The 17,744-nt window shown below is 52.9% G+C and overlaps 8 protein-coding genes across 8 annotated transcripts; 4 read left to right on the plus strand and 4 right to left on the minus strand.

The window, feature by feature from the left end:
* Nucleotides 1–331: 331 nt before the first annotated feature.
* Nucleotides 332–3,774, minus strand: EI97DRAFT_499574 (uncharacterized protein). Its single transcript, XM_033802618.1, has 3 exons — nt 3,357–3,774; nt 2,712–3,262; nt 332–2,665 (listed from the first exon to the last, which is right to left on the minus strand). The coding sequence occupies exons 1-3, from the start codon at nt 3,361–3,363 to the stop codon at nt 569–571; spliced, it is 2,655 nt and encodes an 884-aa protein (XP_033656625.1). The 5' UTR covers nt 3,364–3,774; the 3' UTR covers nt 332–568.
* Nucleotides 3,775–3,926: 152 nt separating this feature from the next.
* EI97DRAFT_431300 (uncharacterized protein) lies at nt 3,927–5,098 on the plus strand. Its single transcript, XM_033797900.1, has one exon. It carries the CDS (start codon nt 4,005–4,007, stop codon nt 4,764–4,766), a length of 762 nt encoding a protein of 253 aa, XP_033656626.1. The 5' UTR covers nt 3,927–4,004; the 3' UTR covers nt 4,767–5,098.
* Nucleotides 5,099–5,196: 98 nt separating this feature from the next.
* EI97DRAFT_414186 (ArfGap-domain-containing protein) lies at nt 5,197–7,450 on the plus strand. Its single transcript, XM_033796819.1, has 6 exons — nt 5,197–5,440; nt 5,496–5,541; nt 5,591–5,713; nt 5,763–5,807; nt 5,857–5,959; nt 6,011–7,450. Exons 1-6 carry the CDS (start codon nt 5,326–5,328, stop codon nt 7,238–7,240), a joined length of 1,662 nt encoding a protein of 553 aa, XP_033656627.1. The 5' UTR covers nt 5,197–5,325; the 3' UTR covers nt 7,241–7,450.
* EI97DRAFT_227341 (uncharacterized protein) lies at nt 7,292–7,680 on the minus strand. Its single transcript, XM_033793915.1, has one exon. It carries the CDS (start codon nt 7,581–7,583, stop codon nt 7,344–7,346), a length of 240 nt encoding a protein of 79 aa, XP_033656628.1. The 5' UTR covers nt 7,584–7,680; the 3' UTR covers nt 7,292–7,343.
* A 97-nt stretch (nt 7,681–7,777) lies between these two features.
* Nucleotides 7,778–8,301, minus strand: EI97DRAFT_372406 (uncharacterized protein; the record flags this gene model as incomplete). Its single annotated transcript, XM_033795346.1, has 3 exons — nt 7,778–7,936; nt 8,050–8,158; nt 8,276–8,301. The coding sequence occupies 3 exons, from the start codon at nt 8,299–8,301 to the stop codon at nt 7,778–7,780; spliced, it is 294 nt and encodes a 97-aa protein (XP_033656629.1).
* A 3,081-nt stretch (nt 8,302–11,382) lies between these two features.
* EI97DRAFT_372589 (cellulose 1,4-beta-cellobiosidase precursor) lies at nt 11,383–12,813 on the plus strand (the record flags this gene model as incomplete). Its single annotated transcript, XM_033795359.1, has 2 exons — nt 11,383–11,991; nt 12,046–12,813. 2 exons carry the CDS (start codon nt 11,383–11,385, stop codon nt 12,811–12,813), a joined length of 1,377 nt encoding a protein of 458 aa, XP_033656630.1.
* A 353-nt stretch (nt 12,814–13,166) lies between these two features.
* Nucleotides 13,167–14,923, minus strand: EI97DRAFT_456493 (uncharacterized protein; the record flags this gene model as incomplete). The annotated part of the gene is made up of 2 exons (XM_033800738.1): nt 13,167–14,734; nt 14,791–14,923. The coding sequence occupies 2 exons, from the start codon at nt 14,921–14,923 to the stop codon at nt 13,167–13,169; spliced, it is 1,701 nt and encodes a 566-aa protein (XP_033656631.1).
* A 1,186-nt stretch (nt 14,924–16,109) lies between these two features.
* On the plus strand, nt 16,110–17,485 carry EI97DRAFT_431307 (uncharacterized protein). Its single transcript, XM_033797901.1, has 3 exons — nt 16,110–16,372; nt 16,436–16,982; nt 17,041–17,485. The coding sequence occupies exons 1-3, from the start codon at nt 16,370–16,372 to the stop codon at nt 17,334–17,336; spliced, it is 846 nt and encodes a 281-aa protein (XP_033656632.1). The 5' UTR covers nt 16,110–16,369; the 3' UTR covers nt 17,337–17,485.
* Nucleotides 17,486–17,744: the final 259 nt, after the last annotated feature.

Consider the following 17,744-nt stretch of genomic DNA (forward strand, 5'->3'; position numbering starts at 1 on the left):
GTAATTTTCCTTCGTGCGTACCCGTACTTGTGTTGGTGCCGTGAGGGGGGGGTATGGAAGGCAATGGGGACCTTGAGAGCACCGCGGCGCTTCTTCGCTGGGTGTCTTGAGGAATGGATTGTCGTATACTCCGTACGTACTGCATCTTTTCACGTCCGATTGAACTGCAAGGCGTCGCAGGGATATAACTGACGCTGTCAATAGCCTAACAGCGCCTCCTTCCAGGTACCATCAGCCTTGAAACACCGCGCTCTAGCGCCGTAAACCAGACTGGCGCCAATAGAAATGGTTGAACTAGGTGATCTAACTCAGAGCAGCCGTACAAGGGGTTCTTCAGTTCAGATATGAGAGGGTGCAGTACACGTCCAACAAGATCACCATGATGCACGAACATCAGAGACACAGTGAAAACCACACACTCAATTTATCAAATACATCGCCAGCATGCATGCATACATACCGCAGCAGAACAGACCCAGAAACGAGAAAAGAACAAAAATACATATAACATAGCCTAAGGCTAAGCCGATCAGACCACCCTTCCAACTTTTATAAGTCTAGCATTTGACTACACGCCGTTTCCCTGCGGCGCTCCTCCCTGCTGCCCTTGCGTGTGCAAATGTCGAACTACCACAGTCATGTCGTTTCGAGCCGCAGGATCAATCTCCAGGATATGCCGTAGATTGCGCATAGCCTCTTCGGCCATGTTGGGTTCGTGTGAGAGGAACTGAGCTATCACGGGGGAAGTGATGTATTCCCCAAAGATTTCTAGGGCCTTGGGGTTGAAGTGTTGCTGAGCATATTGCGGCGGTTGAACGGGTGGAGCCTCTTGGCTCGGTTGTTGCTGGTACGGTTGATGGTGTTGTTGAGGAGGGAAACCTTGCTGAGGAGGAACGTAGTGTCCGTTGCTACCGGCGTGTTGTTGCGAATAACCAAGTGCTGGTTGCATGAGCGCAGGATTGCGCCCCGTCGACGCGGGAGGAGCATGCGGAGCGCCAAATGGAGCCCCTTGACTTAGGCCTGGTTGGACAGGCGAGTACTGCGGAGTCTGCTGGTTCACCACCGGCGGAGGGTGAGGCGCAGTGGCGGAATGGGACGGCTGGTTTCCGCTCGATGTTACGGTGGTCGGATGTTCTGATGCTTGACTGGCTTCCGGTTCATTTTCGTGGCGCAGAAGTCTTTTCGCTATCAGGGCGAGGAGAAGCATGGGGTTGTCGCGAATAGCCTCGATGTAGCATTCCTCTAGGAGGTCGAGAAAGCCGGGCATCGGACTACCCCCAGCCTCAAGGGGTATGATGTACATATCCTGCAACATGCCGTGTGTAAAATGCTCTGGGGGAATGACGCCCCAGCGATTCTTCGATAGGAAGTAGTTGACCACGCCTTCAAAGCCAGGGTCATCCGCGGGAGCGACAGGCGAGAGTGCAAGCACGCTGACATCTGGGCATGTTTCGGGCTGTTCCCTACTCAATGTGGCAAAACTGGAGATATAGTTGTCACCAACTGTGGCTTCAAAACGACCTTTGATGGGTAGTTTTGGTGGCAACAGCTGGTTCCATGGGATGACATTGCCAAAGTTGCCGCCCGCGACACAGCGTGCCACGGCCTCGAATCGGAAATGCTGCAATTCCACCACGCCTCGCCAGATGATGGTTGGGTCCGAGGAGCTACCCATGTCCGCGTCCTCGTCCTCGTCCTTTAGCAGTCGGTCAATGTCAGCGTCCACAACGGGGCCCCCTTGAGGCGTTTGCTGAGGCTTAATGGAGCTTTGCCGACGATGCAAGAATGTTTGTTGATCATGTTGCGGTGACTTCACCTTGTCAAAGACTGAGTTGATATCGAAGGTAGTCGAAGGTCGGCGAACGCTGTCATCCTGGCTTGTCGGACTCTTTATCTCGACGGAAAGAGGGGTGCCGCGGGCTACGCTCTCAGGAAGTTCAACCACATGACCGCCTTCTTCCCGAGAGGATGGTTGCATTTCCGACTTCTCTTCGTCAACACTTGGCCTAGGGCGAGGCTCCGGGGGCCTGAATTCTGGCTCTGCATCCATGTTTTCTTCTCCGACAAGTTCTTCGCCCTTGTGTGTCTTGCGCAGTCGCGGACCGGCTTCGTCGGTCAGCACCATCTGCCTCTCGCTCGCCTCCTTGATGGCAGCATATTCCCTCTGTTTGTCCTCGCTTGCCATCTCCTCGACGGGCATGGTCGCAAGGTCGTTGGCTGAAAGTGACATCTTAAGCAAGCGATCGACAAGCGCAGGATTGCGTTTGAGGTTGGAGGTGATCTGCCGAAATCGCTGGGCATATGGAGAGTCGTTGCCCGTGGGCAATCCCCAGTGCGCGGCTACTGCGCGGTCTATCTCCAGGGCAAAACGTGAGGCTACAGACGAAGCAGTGTCACCGTCTGGTATCCGGTAGCTCCCAGAATCAGTAACCTGCGTGATGATCGGCGTAAGCAGGTTTATTAGAGACTGCGTGATCAGGCGCTGCTTCTCTGAAAGAGCATCAGCACTGCTTGCAGCAGCCGCTGAAGGTGGGCCCTGTTGATGATGCGTGCTGGATTTTCTGCGCTTAGCACTGGTACCCTCGGCCTCCGCGACAGCTTCATGGGATCGTTTCCCGCCCAACGGGGATTGAGGTTGGCTCTTGGGGGATACCTTCTTGGTTAGCTGTAGATGGATTAGCAGTGTCAAGACTGCGGTTCGGCATACTTACCTTTGGCGCCTCTTCCGCGGTGGCTGGAGTAGGTTCGGATCCCAAGTGCTGTTCTTTGGTGGGGTGAGGAGTCGGTGTCCCTGTCGTCGCCTGGAGGGCCTCTGATCCGGCGTCGCTGGGACGGAACTTGGGCCTTGGAGCCTTTGAGCCCTTCTTACGATTCCACGGTTTCTCTCCGCGTGCCATAGCGGCGAGAAGCTCGGCATGATCTTCCGGCTTGCACCTTTCACACAGGTATGCCTTGTCGACCCAGTAGGAGCTATCCGGGAGGCCCAAACACTTGTTGTGCTGCCATGCCTCGCATTTGTCGCACATGATCATTTCACGGCCCCGAATCTCTCGTTGGTCTCCACAGACACAGCGGTAGAGGGCATCATCCTCTTCATCCATTTCCCCTGATGCTGCGGACTGGGCGCGGGACGTCTCTGCTGGCGTTGGCGCCTTCTTCTCTGCCTTGGGTTTTGGTTTCGGCTTGTGGATGGCTTCATCGAGAGCGTCGGCATTCTTCGTATGATGGCCTTTGTTCGCGCGGCCAGAACGTCTGACTTCGTCTGTAGCATGGTCGTCAGTGTACGGTAGATGAAGCGGGGATACGCGTCCGAGGTAACGAGACGGAAGTCTGGTGTGGCAGCGGGCTCTGCTTACCGGCCATGGTTTTTACAGACGTAGCAATATTATCGAGGCGAACAAGTGTTCAATTCAGGTGAGGATGATGTGATGAGTTCACGTTTCTAACTGAATCCGCCCCCGCGGCAAGCAACTTGTAGCAAGTCGGTGGCGGCAGAGCTCCCACGACACGTAACTTATATGAACAGAAAGCAGGCGCGCGCACTCCTCCTGCGCAACGAACGATATACAAGGGTGCAAGAGAAGGTCGCGCGACAGCGCAGCTTCCCTCCGCGTAGAGAGATCAGGTAGACGCGCCCGCGTCAGAGTAACAGGGAAGAGCAGGGGCAGTTCTGAGTCTTTGCGCACGTTCCGAGAAGATGGTAGTCTGTGAGAGGAGCTGTGCGCGTAGTGTGGAAGCTGTGTGGTGGTGCGGGTGGAATGTGGGAGAGGTTTGTGGTGGCAGATGAAGTCGAGACAAGAGGTTTGGACGCCGAGGGGAAGCTTTTGCGCTAGTGATTTTGGGGGATGGTGGGATCTTGGCATAGAACCATCGATGAGGTGGATCTATCTGGCGTGCACGGGCCGTGCTTGACATCAGCAATGCAAGGCCACCGCTCCATCGAAGCTTTGGGATGTGCACCATATCATTGAACGAACCAAACCCAGTGAATTGTCTTGCCCACCATGGCGGACGTGCGAGCTATGCTCCGCCAGGAGCGCGCTGCCCGCCAGCAAACCGAACGGAACCAGCGGTCTTCGGCAGCTCCAGCTGCAGCCCCATCGTCGAAGAAACGCAAAGCTCCGGATTACGCAGCGGAAGAGCGGAAACGGACGAGGACGGCGCCGAATCAGGCAGTTCCTTCAACTCCCTCTGACAAACGCAACTCAACGATCGAGGAAGCAACTTCAACACCGGGGGAGGTGGCTGTTGCAGAAGATGTCCCTCCGCAGAATGAAGTTGGGCAGGCTGCGCTGCAGGAGGAGGAAATAGAGGCTCCGTCCCAACACGCGCAACAGGTAGACGACGCGGAGCTGGATGCATTCATAAAGGAGATTGAGGAGGCGCCGGAAACGCAACCAGGCATCTACGACAGATATTCGGGTACAGTAGTCGAGGCAGCACCTATGACGGCCGCAGAGGTCGCCGCTCAGGCGAAGATTGAACAGAGTGCCGAGCGCGAAAGGAAAGAGGAGGAAATGGAGGCGGAGAGAGAAGAAGCGGAAAGGAATCTGGCAGACGAATTTGAAGAAATGGAAAGTCTGGAAGAGAGGGTGCGCAGGTTGCGTGAGCAGAGGGAAGCACTTCGGAAAGCGCACTCTTCAACGAAACCGGCCGGTGACCCTCTGCCTGGACCTGCGCTTGGGCCGGCTCCTGCGATGGAAGAGGAAGATGAATCGGAAGATGAGGACTTCGACGATATGGATTGGAGATTCCGTGCTGCGTAGTTCAGAAGTTTCCCTCGGCAAAGCAGAGCGCGACGTACGATTACAAAACTGGTTGCGTACAACGCACGTGCTACCGGTGGCGTTCAGGATGATACCCATTTTTGGAGACGGTTGGAAAGAATGAGATACTGCGGCACTTGTATGAGGTGATTGAGAGCATATCGGGTTGAAGCCAGCATTCTTTGGGCGACATATCTCTGCTTTGCGGGCAGGTCTACTGGGTGTTCACACAATAAACTTGAAGACATTCAAGATGAGCATGTAACTTGTTTTGCTCTGGCCTCCCTGCACCCTTCTCCGTATACGTAGACTATAGTAAAACATGCTCGGTCGTATGCCGGTTTGCTCAGATGGGTTAGTGGCGGCGTGAAGGCGCCAAGCCTTACCTTCGTCGAGTTCGGGGGGTGGACAACCTTGGAACCCCTCCAACATTTTGAATACACATATCTAGCACCTCTCCCTCTCCGCTCTCTCCCGCACCGTCCTTCTTCTGGGCTCGGACCATTCAAACTATCCAAAGCCGGCCCCTCGACAGACGAACCAAATCTTCCCACTTGCCATGTCGCGGAGGCCCAACCCAGCCGCCGAACGGGCGGAACAAAACCGCCAGACACTGAAGACGCTGGTGAAATTGGAGCCTAATAAGAGTTGTGCCGATTGTAAAAGAAACAAGCGTATGCACCCGGAAAAGGCGGGCTATGGTAGTCTGCATACTGACGAGGGGGACAGACCCACGATGGGCCAGCTGGAATCTGGGCATTTTCATTTGCATTCGGTGCGCGATCTTGAACGCCGATTACCTCCTCCTAGACTGACTCTATCAGTTGCTCTGGCATTCACCGCGGGATGGGAACGCACATCAGCCGAGTCAAATCCGTTGACCTCGACTCCTGGACAGACGAGCAACTACAGAACATGATCAAGTGGGGCAATGCGCGCGCAAACAAGTTCAGTGGGATTGCTACTCTGAGATATGCATGTGCCTGACAGATACAGATATTGGGAAGCAAAATTGGCGCCCGGGCACGTCCCATCGGAAGCGTGAGTTGGCGCAATCCCCTCCGCCTCTTTGCTCACTAACATTTTGTAGGAAGATCGAGAACTTCATCCGAACGAAGTACGAATCGAAGCGTTGGGTAATGGACGGAGGCATACCCGATCCTTCCACTCTGGACGTCTCCGACGACGATGTTGTGAGTAATTGGAATGCACTAGAAAAGGGGCATTGGCTGACTGGGATGAAGCCGCTCAGTAAGGTACAAGAAAGGGTTGGAATAGAACGCTCAGCCTCCCAACGGCTTGCGGCAAACTCTGGAAAACCCCCGGCCCCGCAAGCCAGCCAGGCGCCGCCCAAACCTCTCGTTGGCGATTTGCTCTTTGGAGACGAACCCACTGCTGCACCTGCAAGGCCAAGTACTGGGCCACCCATAGGAAGGACTGTCCCTCCGAAAGCAGAACCTGCACCACCGAAACAGACAAAGGCAGGAGACTCGCTCTTAGGCTTGGATTTCCTTGGTGGCGGCGCATCTTCGCAGCCGGCCAGACCTTCTAGCTCTGGGCCAGCACCCGCTGCTCCCTCCCGACCGGACCTCAAACAGTCTATCCTTTCGCTCTATGCCTCTGCGCCAAAGCCGACGCCACAGGTACAGCAGCATAGCAGGCAAGATTCCTTTGGCGGCCTTGCCTCTCCGGGCTTCTCTCAACCACAGCAAACTCCTCAGCAATCCAATCTCGGAAGTCTGAATGATGCGTTCAGCGATTTGTCCTTTAACTCGCAGCCTGCCGCGCAAGCCAAACCATCCCCCTTTGCCGGATTAGACTCACTCTCCAAATCCCGTTCGCCGACCTCCACGTCTTCCTCGAACCTGTTTGGCGGCGGGGGTAGCTTCTTCGATTCTAACCCCAAGCCCGCCCCCGCAACACAAAGGCAGAACCAGCGAAGGCAACAAAGCTCAAGTGGCTTTGGCGACTTTACCTCATCCTTCCCCTCGTCTACCACAACAGCTCCTCCAAAACCTTCTGCATCTGGATCTGGCCTGGATGACCTCCTCGACTTGTCTATGCCAGCCGCTGCCCCTGCGCAGCCTATGTCCTCGCCGTCCATGAGTTCTCCTTCTATCAATTCAACCTTCAACCTCTCTTCACATGCTGCACCAGCTGCTACCGCACCGGTCGCAAACACCACTTCCAACTTCTCCGCATTCTCCAGCACGGACCCATGGGGAAGCAATGATGTGTGGGCGTCAACGGGGCCTAGCCAACCTGCGGCTACTACTACGAGTAGCACTGCCGCTACGTCACATACGCAGCCGAGGAGCCCTGCGTGGGCCGCAACAACTCCCCATGTGACTCAGGATGATGATTTTGGAGGATGGAGCAGTGCAGCACCGACAAGTACTGGTACGGCGACCACCACGAATAAGCCCGCAGGAGGATTCGGAGGTGATGACCTGTTTTCGAACGTTTGGGAGTAGAATGAGAGGGTGTATTTTGGGGTTCAGGTGTGGAAACGGAAAAGGAGAGGAAGGATGGCTCGTCAGACAGTTGGTATGGCGTGAACGAGCAATCAGCAAGAGCTTATGAGGATAAGAGATTATAATGACAGTGTGAGTCGTGAGTCATAAAGGGGATCAGATGGCCTTGCCGAGCAATATAAGCTTCTTGACATGAAGATGACAATAATGGATATCTACTCCAGAACGCCTGTGTTCCCTGTCGCAGCACCCCTTGAAACCAAAGTAATGCCATGTATGCAATCCGTGCTAAAGAAAACGTTCCCGCCGCCCTCGCATGACGCCTTGTACGATCGTCTCGCATACTCTTGTACTCACGTCGTCCGAACGCTCAAAACGGAACGTAGAACGCTCATGCCGTATACACGGACTGGGTATATCCTCCATATCGTCCCGCGCCTGTTCTCCATATCAACCCCACACCTCCTCCGTCCGCCCTCCTTCCCTTTCACCATTTACCAAAACCTCTCCTTCCCCTCCCCGCCCTTCCACATTCATTCAGAACAACCACCCAGCCACCCAATATAAAACCAACACAACGGCGACTATTATCCCTGCGAGCTTCAGCACCGCGACTTTATTCCCGCTCGCCGCCATGCGGCCTAGACGTGTGGCGCTGCCCTTTAGAGAGGTAGAGAAGGAGGAGAAGGTTTCGGACTGTGGATAGGGAAGGGGCGTTAGTTGAGGGCCGTTATCGTGGTAGGATGGTGAAGAGTAGGGCGAGGATATAGGGAAGCCGTGGAAGGGGAGAGGAGAGGAGGCAGACGTACGGTACTGTCGATAACGCTCTGGTCGCGCGCATTGTCGTAGATGTCGATGGTGACGTCGCGGAGGGCGGAGACTTTGGAGGCGAGTTCCTCGAGGCGGGAGTTGTTTTGTCTGTTTGAGAGGGTAGGTTAGAGGAGTGTGGTTGGAGGGAGGGGTGGGAGGCGTAGTGGAAGGGGAGGGAAGGTTCAAGAGAAAGGGTGGTGATTATATGAATGGGGGGTGGTGTACCGCTCGCGCTCGTAGGCTTCGTTCATCTTGAAGGGGGTAGGTGGTGTAGTTCGGCTGAGGGAGCTGGCGGGTGCGGAGATAGGGACAGAGGTTGTGCGGAGGTGCCACCTTAGGATAGATGTGCAGAGCAGAGGGTTCGGGTTCGATACTGATCTTGATGGTATTATCGGAAGGCGGTACTGTAGGAAAAACGGGATATGAGTAGTGCAGAGTATGTGTATTACAATCTTTGTCTTGATCAGGATCGCTGTTCACCGTGGTAGTGACAGAGGTTGGGTGGCCGCACGATTCTATTGGTGCTGGTGGTCTTGGCACGTTGGCCAACGTCAAAGGGTTCCGTGATTCTATCTCCATCTCCACCTCGTCAACTCTACCCTACTGCAACTGAACTCGTCCAAGAAGTGCTCACTTGCTGGCACTGTGCTTCTTTGTCCCAAAAATGCGGCACACATTTCAGACTTCCTCTATCAACCCTTCGTTTGTCAACGTTGTCGCCGCTAGCCATGTTCACCCTCTTTGTTCACATGTACTTTCTAACTGCAAACATTCATCTCCACTGTCAAACTCGATGGTAATTGTGCAACTCTGCGAAAACTAATTATCTAGTCTACGAAAGCTCAAAGGTTCATACCAACTTATATCCATTCCAGTACAGGACACCGTTCCTTCCATCGCCTTTCGATGTTCACTCTCTCGAAAGGTGACCTTTTCCGCTTTCTTCCATTACACCGCATTGTGAGATACCTTGGCCGCAATCCCTCTATATTCCTTACAGTGGCGAAACGGTCTCTCTGAAGATGGCGTGGGAGCAGATTGGGATCAATGCGAACCCCTAGGCAAACTAAGCACACACCTATATACTGCTGATCAGGTTGAAGTGGCCTCTCAACTCCGTTCCCGCAGAAGCACGCGCGACCAAGGCCATTGGCGGAGCGCATCCGCTGCACGGATTTTCTATCCTTCTTTTGGATCCCTTGTCCACGCCTGCGTCGGGTCCCGTCAATGGTTGACTTGGTTGTTTTAGACAATATCTCCTCGTTCTCTATTCGGTCATTCCGGATGTAATAGTCGTATCTCCTGTCGCGACATGCATGGCACATGTTATCGAACTCATCGACTGTGTAAGGACACAGACAGAGGTTCTGAATTCCGGGAGCCCTGTTCCACTCCCTACGTGGCCATGATATGCACTTTGCTAACCAGGTAGGCTCATCTCTGTCAAAACGAAGTCCGTTATCCCTCTCCCGATGCGCAACTATATTCGGCCAGCCTTCCTCTCGTCGCATCACATATCGATCATAAAGCTCGATACGTTGCCAATAGAGCTTGACCTCTTCCTTTATACATGTCTTGCAAAGCAATCCTCGGTGGCTACTAGTTGAATGATAGTATGCGTTGTTTTCAGGGTCGTACCACGTTGCCCAGCGATCTATACGATCCAGCTTCTCCTGCCTGCCATGTAACCTACAAGTACCACAAGCTGACCTAGGGTGAGAGTTACTGCTACCACTAATTGCTTCCATACCCGGCTGGATGTTGCAAGTATTCCACGGTGTGCTGTAGCATCCCCAAGGGCCGCAGCATGTGGCGTCATCACATCGGGGCTGCTGGGGCTGCGGGGGTGGTGCTGGGGGTCTCGCCACTGGTGACGGAATGGTTACAGCGGTGTCACACGAACGTGTGTTGGATCCACCGATAGAGCTGGATAAAAACAGTCGCTTTGAACGACGAAGTGTGTGGGTGGAAGGGGAGGGAGAGGGAGATCTAGTTGATCGCTCCGATGGACCGGTGCTTGGACCGGTGCTTACGATATCGGATGGAGGCCGGCGGTACATGATGTTGTTTGCCATTGTGTATTATTCAGAAGTTGGGAACTCCTCTCGGGAAGGCAAATGGAGTGTGGGAATCCCAGCTGAAAAAGCTGTGATATCTTGGGGAAAAAAGATATTGAAGTTTGACGACTGATATCGAGGACGGCTAAGGAACATCCTCAAGAGGTATGTTCAATTTCTGCCCGGATTCTTTTCAGGCAAGACGACGCAACAAGAGATGAAAGACGCATTGTTCTCTGCAAAGCAGGATATTGCCACAAAGGCGGAATGAAATATTCTATTTTCGCCATTGTTGACAGCATTGTACAGGTTGTCCATGTTTCTTTGTTCGTCAATCCTAACGACATCGACCGAGCATCTATGACTCCAAATCCGGACGGCACGACGTGATCTCAATGCGGATTTCCACGCAGGAAGATCTTCATGCTGGAAGTCAAAGGGCGGTCTGATGTGTTTAGCACATGTGAGTGGGCAGAGCTCTGTATTGGTCCAATTGCCAGAATGCGTAGCAACTGATCGGTAACTGATTCAACGGGGGGAACAGCCTATGTGCAGGTTCTCTAGACACAAGTGCTCCGCCTTCCTGTTCCTAACGTCGTCCACGTCTAAGTAATTCACTAACCATCACTTTGCATAGAACCACCGGAAACGCCGCGGCGTCCTCGATCATGCAATTTTGCAGTCTCCTGGGTGATGAATTGCGGTAATGAACCTGAAACTCAACAGTTCAACCAACCGTCCCGGGTCAGTGATAAAGCTTGTCTGCACCCAATCTGTCGTTAATATTCTGGAAGACGCATAGAACATGTCGATATTGGATACCCACGATTGCGGCGGCCGCGTCCGCCGATCCAAAGTGCGGAAATGAAATTCAGTACCCTGCTGAATGGGTCGCCATATATGAGATGATTAAGCGAAGTCCCAACTTCAACCCGGTATCGCAGGCATAATAAGGGAAAACAACCTCCTAGATGAGGGCAATTCTTGACCAATAACCTTCCTTGACATTTGAGGCTCTTTAGGGACCGTCTTCCACCAACTTGGTAGCCCTCATCGCTGGGTTCACGATCCATGTCTACGAATTTCGAATCTCAACTCTGACCGAGAATGGATGCGGAGATAGACCCCGCTATATTGTTGAACATTTCATTCGATGACCCAATGCAAAGGGATTCAGGTTTGAAGGAAGTATAAAGGTTGAAGCACGCCGAGACGAAGCCCTCTGTAACAACTTCACTTTCTCTCTCGAAGGTCTCGGCACGGTCCCCAGAAGTCATGCCTCGCATATCCTTTCTGGCGGCATCTTTTTTTGCTGCAACAGCCGTTGCACAAGTTCCCGGCCCCCTTACGCCTGAAGTCCATCCCCCAATCACATCCTACAAATGTACGACTGCTGGAGGATGCAAAGCCGTCCAGTCCTCCGTCGTCCTCGACTCCAACTACCGCTGGCTGCACAACGTCGACGGCTACACCAATTGCGTCACTACGGGCTTCAACAAGGAGTTCTGCCCCGATGTTGAGACTTGCGCTAAGACATGTGCGCTCGAGGGAGTCGATTACGCCTCCTATGGCATTCGCACCAGCGGCGATGCACTGACGCTCAACATCTACAAGACGGATCCAGTGACAAACGTTACCAGCTTGTCCAGCCCGCGTGTCTATCTGCTTGCAGACGACAACACGTACGAGCACTTCAAGCTGCTGAACCAGGAATTCAGCTTTGACGTCGATGTCTCGCAAGTGCCGTGCGGCATCAACGGAGCGCTGTATTTCTCCGAGATGAACGACAAGGGCGACGCAAACGAGCTCAATACCGCGGGAGCGAAATACGGAACCGGTTACTGCGATGCTCAGTGCCCGAAACAAAATTTCATCAAGGGAGTGGTGAGTGGCGATTCGCATCTTACATGAAATATGGAAAGCTTATACTCATTTCAGGCCAACCTCAACAACACATACGGTGCCTGCTGTCAAGAAATGGACATCTGGGAAGCCAACCGTGCCGCTGCGGCATTCACACCGCACCCATGCAACACGACCCAAGTCTTCGCCTGCGAGGGCACCCAGTGCGGCAACGGCGACGAGCGCTACTCTGGCGTCTGCGACAAGGACGGCTGCGACTTCAACGCCTACCGCAACGGCAACAAGGCCTACTATAGCCCCGGCGCCAACTACACGGTCGACACGTCCAAGAAATTCACCGTCGTGACGCAGTTCGTCACCACGGACGGCACGTCCGCGGGAGCCCTGAAGGAGATCCGCCGCCTCTACGTGCAAGACGGGAAAGTCATTCAGAACTCAAAAGTCTCGGTTCCGGGTCTCGCGGCTGATGACTCCATCACCGACGCGTACTGCAGCGCGCAGAAGAAGGTGTTCGGCGGCGTCGATCACCACGCTCAGCTGGGCGGTCTCAAGACTATGGGCGAGGCTATTGGTCGCGGTATGGTTCTTGCGCTGTCCATCTGGGATGATGCGGGTTCGTATATGGGGTGGTTGGATCAGGACCCGTATCCTGCGGATGCGGATCCGAGTAAGCCTGGTGTGGGGAGGGGACCTTGTCCGACGACGGGCGGGAGGCCGGAGGAGCTCATCAGGCAGTTCCCGGATGCGAAGGTGGTGTTTTCGAATATTAGGAGTGGGGATATTGGGAGCACGTTTGGGGGGAATGCGACTGTGGTGAGGAGGGCTGTGGAGTTGAGGGTTTAGAGTGGTGGGTTAGATGTAGGGTCCCTATAGGCTCTAGTTTCCAGATTCTCCCGTCTCTTAACCTGTGGAATCTAGACTCGAGCCAGGAAATCTAGTTATGCCCTAGATATTACCTAGGGCAACCTCTACCTTGGCAAATCTCTAATCTCTATGCTAGTCTAGATGCCCTATATGCCCTAGTAATCCTAGGCGGGCAGCTTTATAGGGTTGTCCTAACTTGTAAAAATAAACGCGTGTAACTACTACTTATTTTAAACTCTAACCTATACTTAGCTATAAGCTAGTAACTTAGATATAAACTATTAAAACTAGCGTTTTTTATTGACTAAAATAATATCTTGCTACCCTACTCTCTAGTTGTCCTTAATCTTATCGCATGCTACAGAGCATAGCAGATACAATGGCACAAGCTGCTGAATTCCTTGAACATGCGCAGTCAAACATGCATCGAAAGATCCGCCGTCGTCTTGGGTAACGTCATGAGCCGTTGAAGAACTGCCACTCTCTACTTGGTTGCCACGCAATGTAGCGGTCATCTCAACGCCCTCAAAGTATGACGAGCGCTCGTAAGGGATCCTAGGGGTCGAGTTTGCGTCCGGGACGGTGATGAGACATTGGAGGCTAAATAAAAGCTCGGAAATTTGAGAGTTTACTCTCTCCCATGCTTGCTTATTCGACGGCCCTAACTCGGTTGACTGAGCTTCTTCGAATCGTTTGTACAGGAACGCAAGGAGGTATGCAACAGTTATATGGTTGCTGGCTCTATCCCTTTCGGTGTCCTTGAGCTTCGTGAAGAGCTTTAGCGCCGAACTGAGGAATTCGTCCACAAGAGCTATCTCCACCGACAGGCGGAGTGCTCGAGCGACACACTCCATGCCAAGATCTGTGTGCACTTCCCATTTGCGGCATGTCTGCAAAACGGACAGCGAGAAGTCTATAGATTCTAGACTCTCTCCGAGAAGCTTTGGATTCGACGCCGCGTTCAGCTCTTTGCGGTCCGGTTTCGGGATTGCTGTGCGGAGAGCACGTAAGACTCCGGTTGTTACCCGATTGCTTCCGTCTTTGATCCGAGGCAGCTCAACTGCCTTTGGGAAGACGTTTGTGTCAGATTTTTCATCCGGGCCCGTACCTGGCGCTAGTGCTTGGAGCGGTTTCAGCGAACTTCGGATACTGTCGGATGAGAATGGTTTATATTCAGATGAGACCAGTAGGGTGAGCGATAGCGATTCATCCTCGATAATTTTTTCGATGTCTGGAAAAGGCCGAGTCTCAGTCCAAGTACGATAGATTGACTGAAGATCCTTTTCAACGGAGGCCCAGCAGTCACTACTGCATGCATTCTCGGTACGCTTAGCTTCAGCTTTCTTTATGCTAGGAGTGCGGTAGAAGCGCTTTGAAGGACTCGATAACGGACTGTGGGGGTTGGGCGATGGACTCAGAGGAAGCCCGCAGCTCGAGGGCGGCCGTCGCCTCCTCAAGCGGTTGTAGTGATCAGTTCCAACGAAAGTCAAACGGCTGGGTTTGGTGTCGCGCGAAGAATGCTTCACTCCATGCTCCATGGTATTAAACGGAACTGTTCGATTTGTTTTCTCGGCCGCATCGCTGCTTGTCCGCTTGCGCTTTTGGAGCATCCTCAGTTGCTGATGACGCTCCAAGGTCGCTGCGAGATCCAATGCGCCGATGCTGAGGATATCCTGTTCCAGGACGGTGATGGGATCAAAGCACCCTTCACTGCTCAAATGGGAAGATGTTGAACGTTTCTTCAATGAGAAACTTCCCAGGGTGTGGGGCTCCACTCCGTGCTGCTTTACCGCTTTGATATTTTCCTCCAAGGTGTCGCCAGCACGACGAAGAGTAGGCGTGATACTCTTGTTGGATGTTGCTAAGTGGGTTACTGTGGGGTGGAAAGAGTCAATACCAGCTGTAGAAGTCTATAGAGGCACCAGTTAAGGGGATTGTGCAGGAGCTGCAACTTACTACTAATAAGCCTCACTGCTACACGCAACAGTAGACGCTTCACCGACTCGACGCTATCGTCAGGATTGAAAACATCGCTCATGAACAAGTTGTGAAGATCCTCTTCGCTGAAGTCGTTTCGCCATGCAGTCATATCTGTCAAGACTGTGCTGATTCGATGGCGATGTAAATCCCACGGATCCTTATCACCGGAATTTAACATATCTACCAATGTGTCATCTAGACACATTTCATGATTGTCTTCAACTGAAGCTGAATCCGATCCTTTATCAAGGTGTTCCATATTGTCGTTACTGGTGAGGGTTTTCCGTCGGCATGGTGCGGCCTGAGTGCTCTTAGGCAAAGCCTGAAGCGGATTCGAACGGTGGCACGAAAGTCCTGCGAGGAAATCCAAGATGGAGTCGCATAGCTTTACATATGCAGTTGAAAGTTGATCATTATCAGAGCTTGTTACCGTTGCCAAATGCTGGTGAGGAGGAGAGGTGTTCCCTGGACTCCCGGGCGATTTTAGAGGCTCCCCGTCCTTCTCAGGGCTTAGCCGGCTGTGCGCAGCTTCCAGTGCGGGTGGCGACTCTCCCATGCCTTCTGTACCCATTGATGGTAGATACAAGTTTCCGAAAAGTTTGAAGTGGCAGTGGCTTTCACTGAGGAAATTTCGGCTAGGCTACTAGTGACCCACCAGGGGGAGGTGCACAAGATGGATGGATAACGCGAAGTCCGCTGTAATACGAGGAAAACACGTATGTATGCACGATCTTGCAGAAAGCTGCCTGACCGGTTTGAGCGGAGATATCAGTTTGGAGGGTGCAAGCGTTGCGAATCCGGCAACGAGAATGCGCAGTGAAAGAGGGGTCAGCTGCAAGGCCGACGAAATAATAAACGCTGGGACGGTTGCTCATTTGGTAACGCCCTTGATCCCCACCAATAAGGGACGCTGTGACACAAAAAGCTCAGCTCTTTGCATATGGGCTGAGCGGCTACAACTGCGGGAAGAATGAATCTGACTGAAAAGTTACTCCGTACCCCAGGGTACGTATCGCTTTCGGCTCTAGCCTGCATTGCGCCAACAGTTGTACCGGATAGCGACATTACCCTTCGTAGCTATCAGCAGTCGGTGTGCTAGTAACAACTCTAAGTAGAGAGGAACGTATCCTGGGCTAAGCTCCCAAAGGGGTCATTTACATGTCTGCGAAGCCTCCGCGTATCCATTCCCACCTAGCTATAGGTAACGCCTAGTGGGGAACCAATCTGCCAACCAAGCCCCAGTACTTCTTGGAGGTCAACACTGCCGGGCACCCGCGTAGGTCCTTCACGCACCTCTCGCGAATCGGACGTGCCGAGTACTTGAGGTAGGGTAGTATGCATTATGCATGAAAGCCTGGTGTATCAACACACCTGGTCTGGTTAATCTGCCCGTCTTGCCCCGCAGCCAGGAGGGATGCGATTTTCGGGCATCCAAAAGATCCTTGGAAACTGCATCCTGTTTAAGCAGCCTATTTCTCGTCAAAGGCTGAGGGCCGCAAGCAGTATTCTCCAGATTCATTCATCTGACAACAAACCAAAGCCGAAGTTCAACAACATGGCAAGTCACCCTATCACTGGAGTAACCGGCCACGCATAGGAAGTAGGCTAAGACCCAGTCAAGGCAGAGATATTTGGAACCGCCCTCGCCGCTGCTGGCGCCCTGGAGCAGACTATTAAATTGATCAAACGTATTCGATCTGCAAGGAATAGCCCAAAAGACCTGCCCCCGGTCCTAGAACGCCATATGAAAACTGTGGAAGAGACGTTGAAAATCGTGGAGTTGATCGAAGACCAGGAGCCGCTCAAAACAGAGAACATCAAAAGCGTTCTGTTGAAAATCCAAGAAACGGGCAAGTCTGTGACGGAATGCCTCCAGGAAATGAATGTTGCACTTGAAAAGGGCGGGCTAAAGAATTTCGTCCACCAGATGCGTTCTGGGTCTGATGATCTTGCACGACTTGATACGTTGATGAGAGACTTGGCCTTGTCCAAGGTGGACCTCGGAGTCAGCCTAGAGTTGGTCAGTGTCGGATTGACATATAAGGTCGGCGAGGCCATTGCTGTGAACACTGCCGTTGTCGAGGACCTGAACAGTCGACTCAAAGCACAGCTGGGCGACCAGTATGGCCTCAAGCTGGCAACTATTGTCCAGAACCGGAAAGCCAACGGTATGCAAGCCGCAAGTTACAATGGACTCACTACGTTTGTGTTGCTAAACTCCTTCAGCGGACGGCACCGTTAGCCTCACGGCGGCCGACATAGCCGAACTGTCGGCCAAGCCTCACGATTTAGAATCTGATGATTTTGGTACACATGGCCAGAAGTACAAGAAGCGCATAATCAAGGACAACAGGGCGCTCAGACAGGGTTTCATGCTAAATGTTCCCGTTGCCGGCGAACAGGACATATGGGACCATATTGACGAGATAGAAATCTCCAACAACCTTGCCGAGGATGGGGGAACGATGTTCAATTATCCAGTGTCTAAGGAAGTTTTACTGGCTGGACTTGCGCGTCGTTGATGGGCGACACAACTACCTATACACTGGGACTGTTCAGCTACAATGAGGATTGCGACGGGTTCACTATCTACCATCCGGTGCTTTCCAGTTGCAGGGACAATTGTATGCATGTAAGGTTTTGTCTAATCATATATCGATGATTCAAACCCAAAACGAATGTGAATCAACGACGGAAGCGTTCCGCAGTATCAGCCATGGATTATGAAAATGCGAAAAGGACCGATACCCCCAGGTTTAATAAAAGATGCCGGATGAGCGCACAAATGGTGGCTGTAAAGCGCTCATATCGGCTCAGCGCTCAGCCCATATCGTATTAACATTCAGCAACTTCCATTTCCGGCGGTCTTTGCAGCGCCCACCTGCTGCCACCTGCTGTCCTACCACACCGGCTCATGGAACATAGGCAAA

Source organism: Westerdykella ornata (genome assembly GCF_010094085.1).
Source record: "Westerdykella ornata strain CBS 379.55 unplaced genomic scaffold EI97scaffold_4, whole genome shotgun sequence".
NCBI classification, from domain to species: Eukaryota; Fungi; Ascomycota; class Dothideomycetes; order Pleosporales; family Sporormiaceae; genus Westerdykella; species Westerdykella ornata.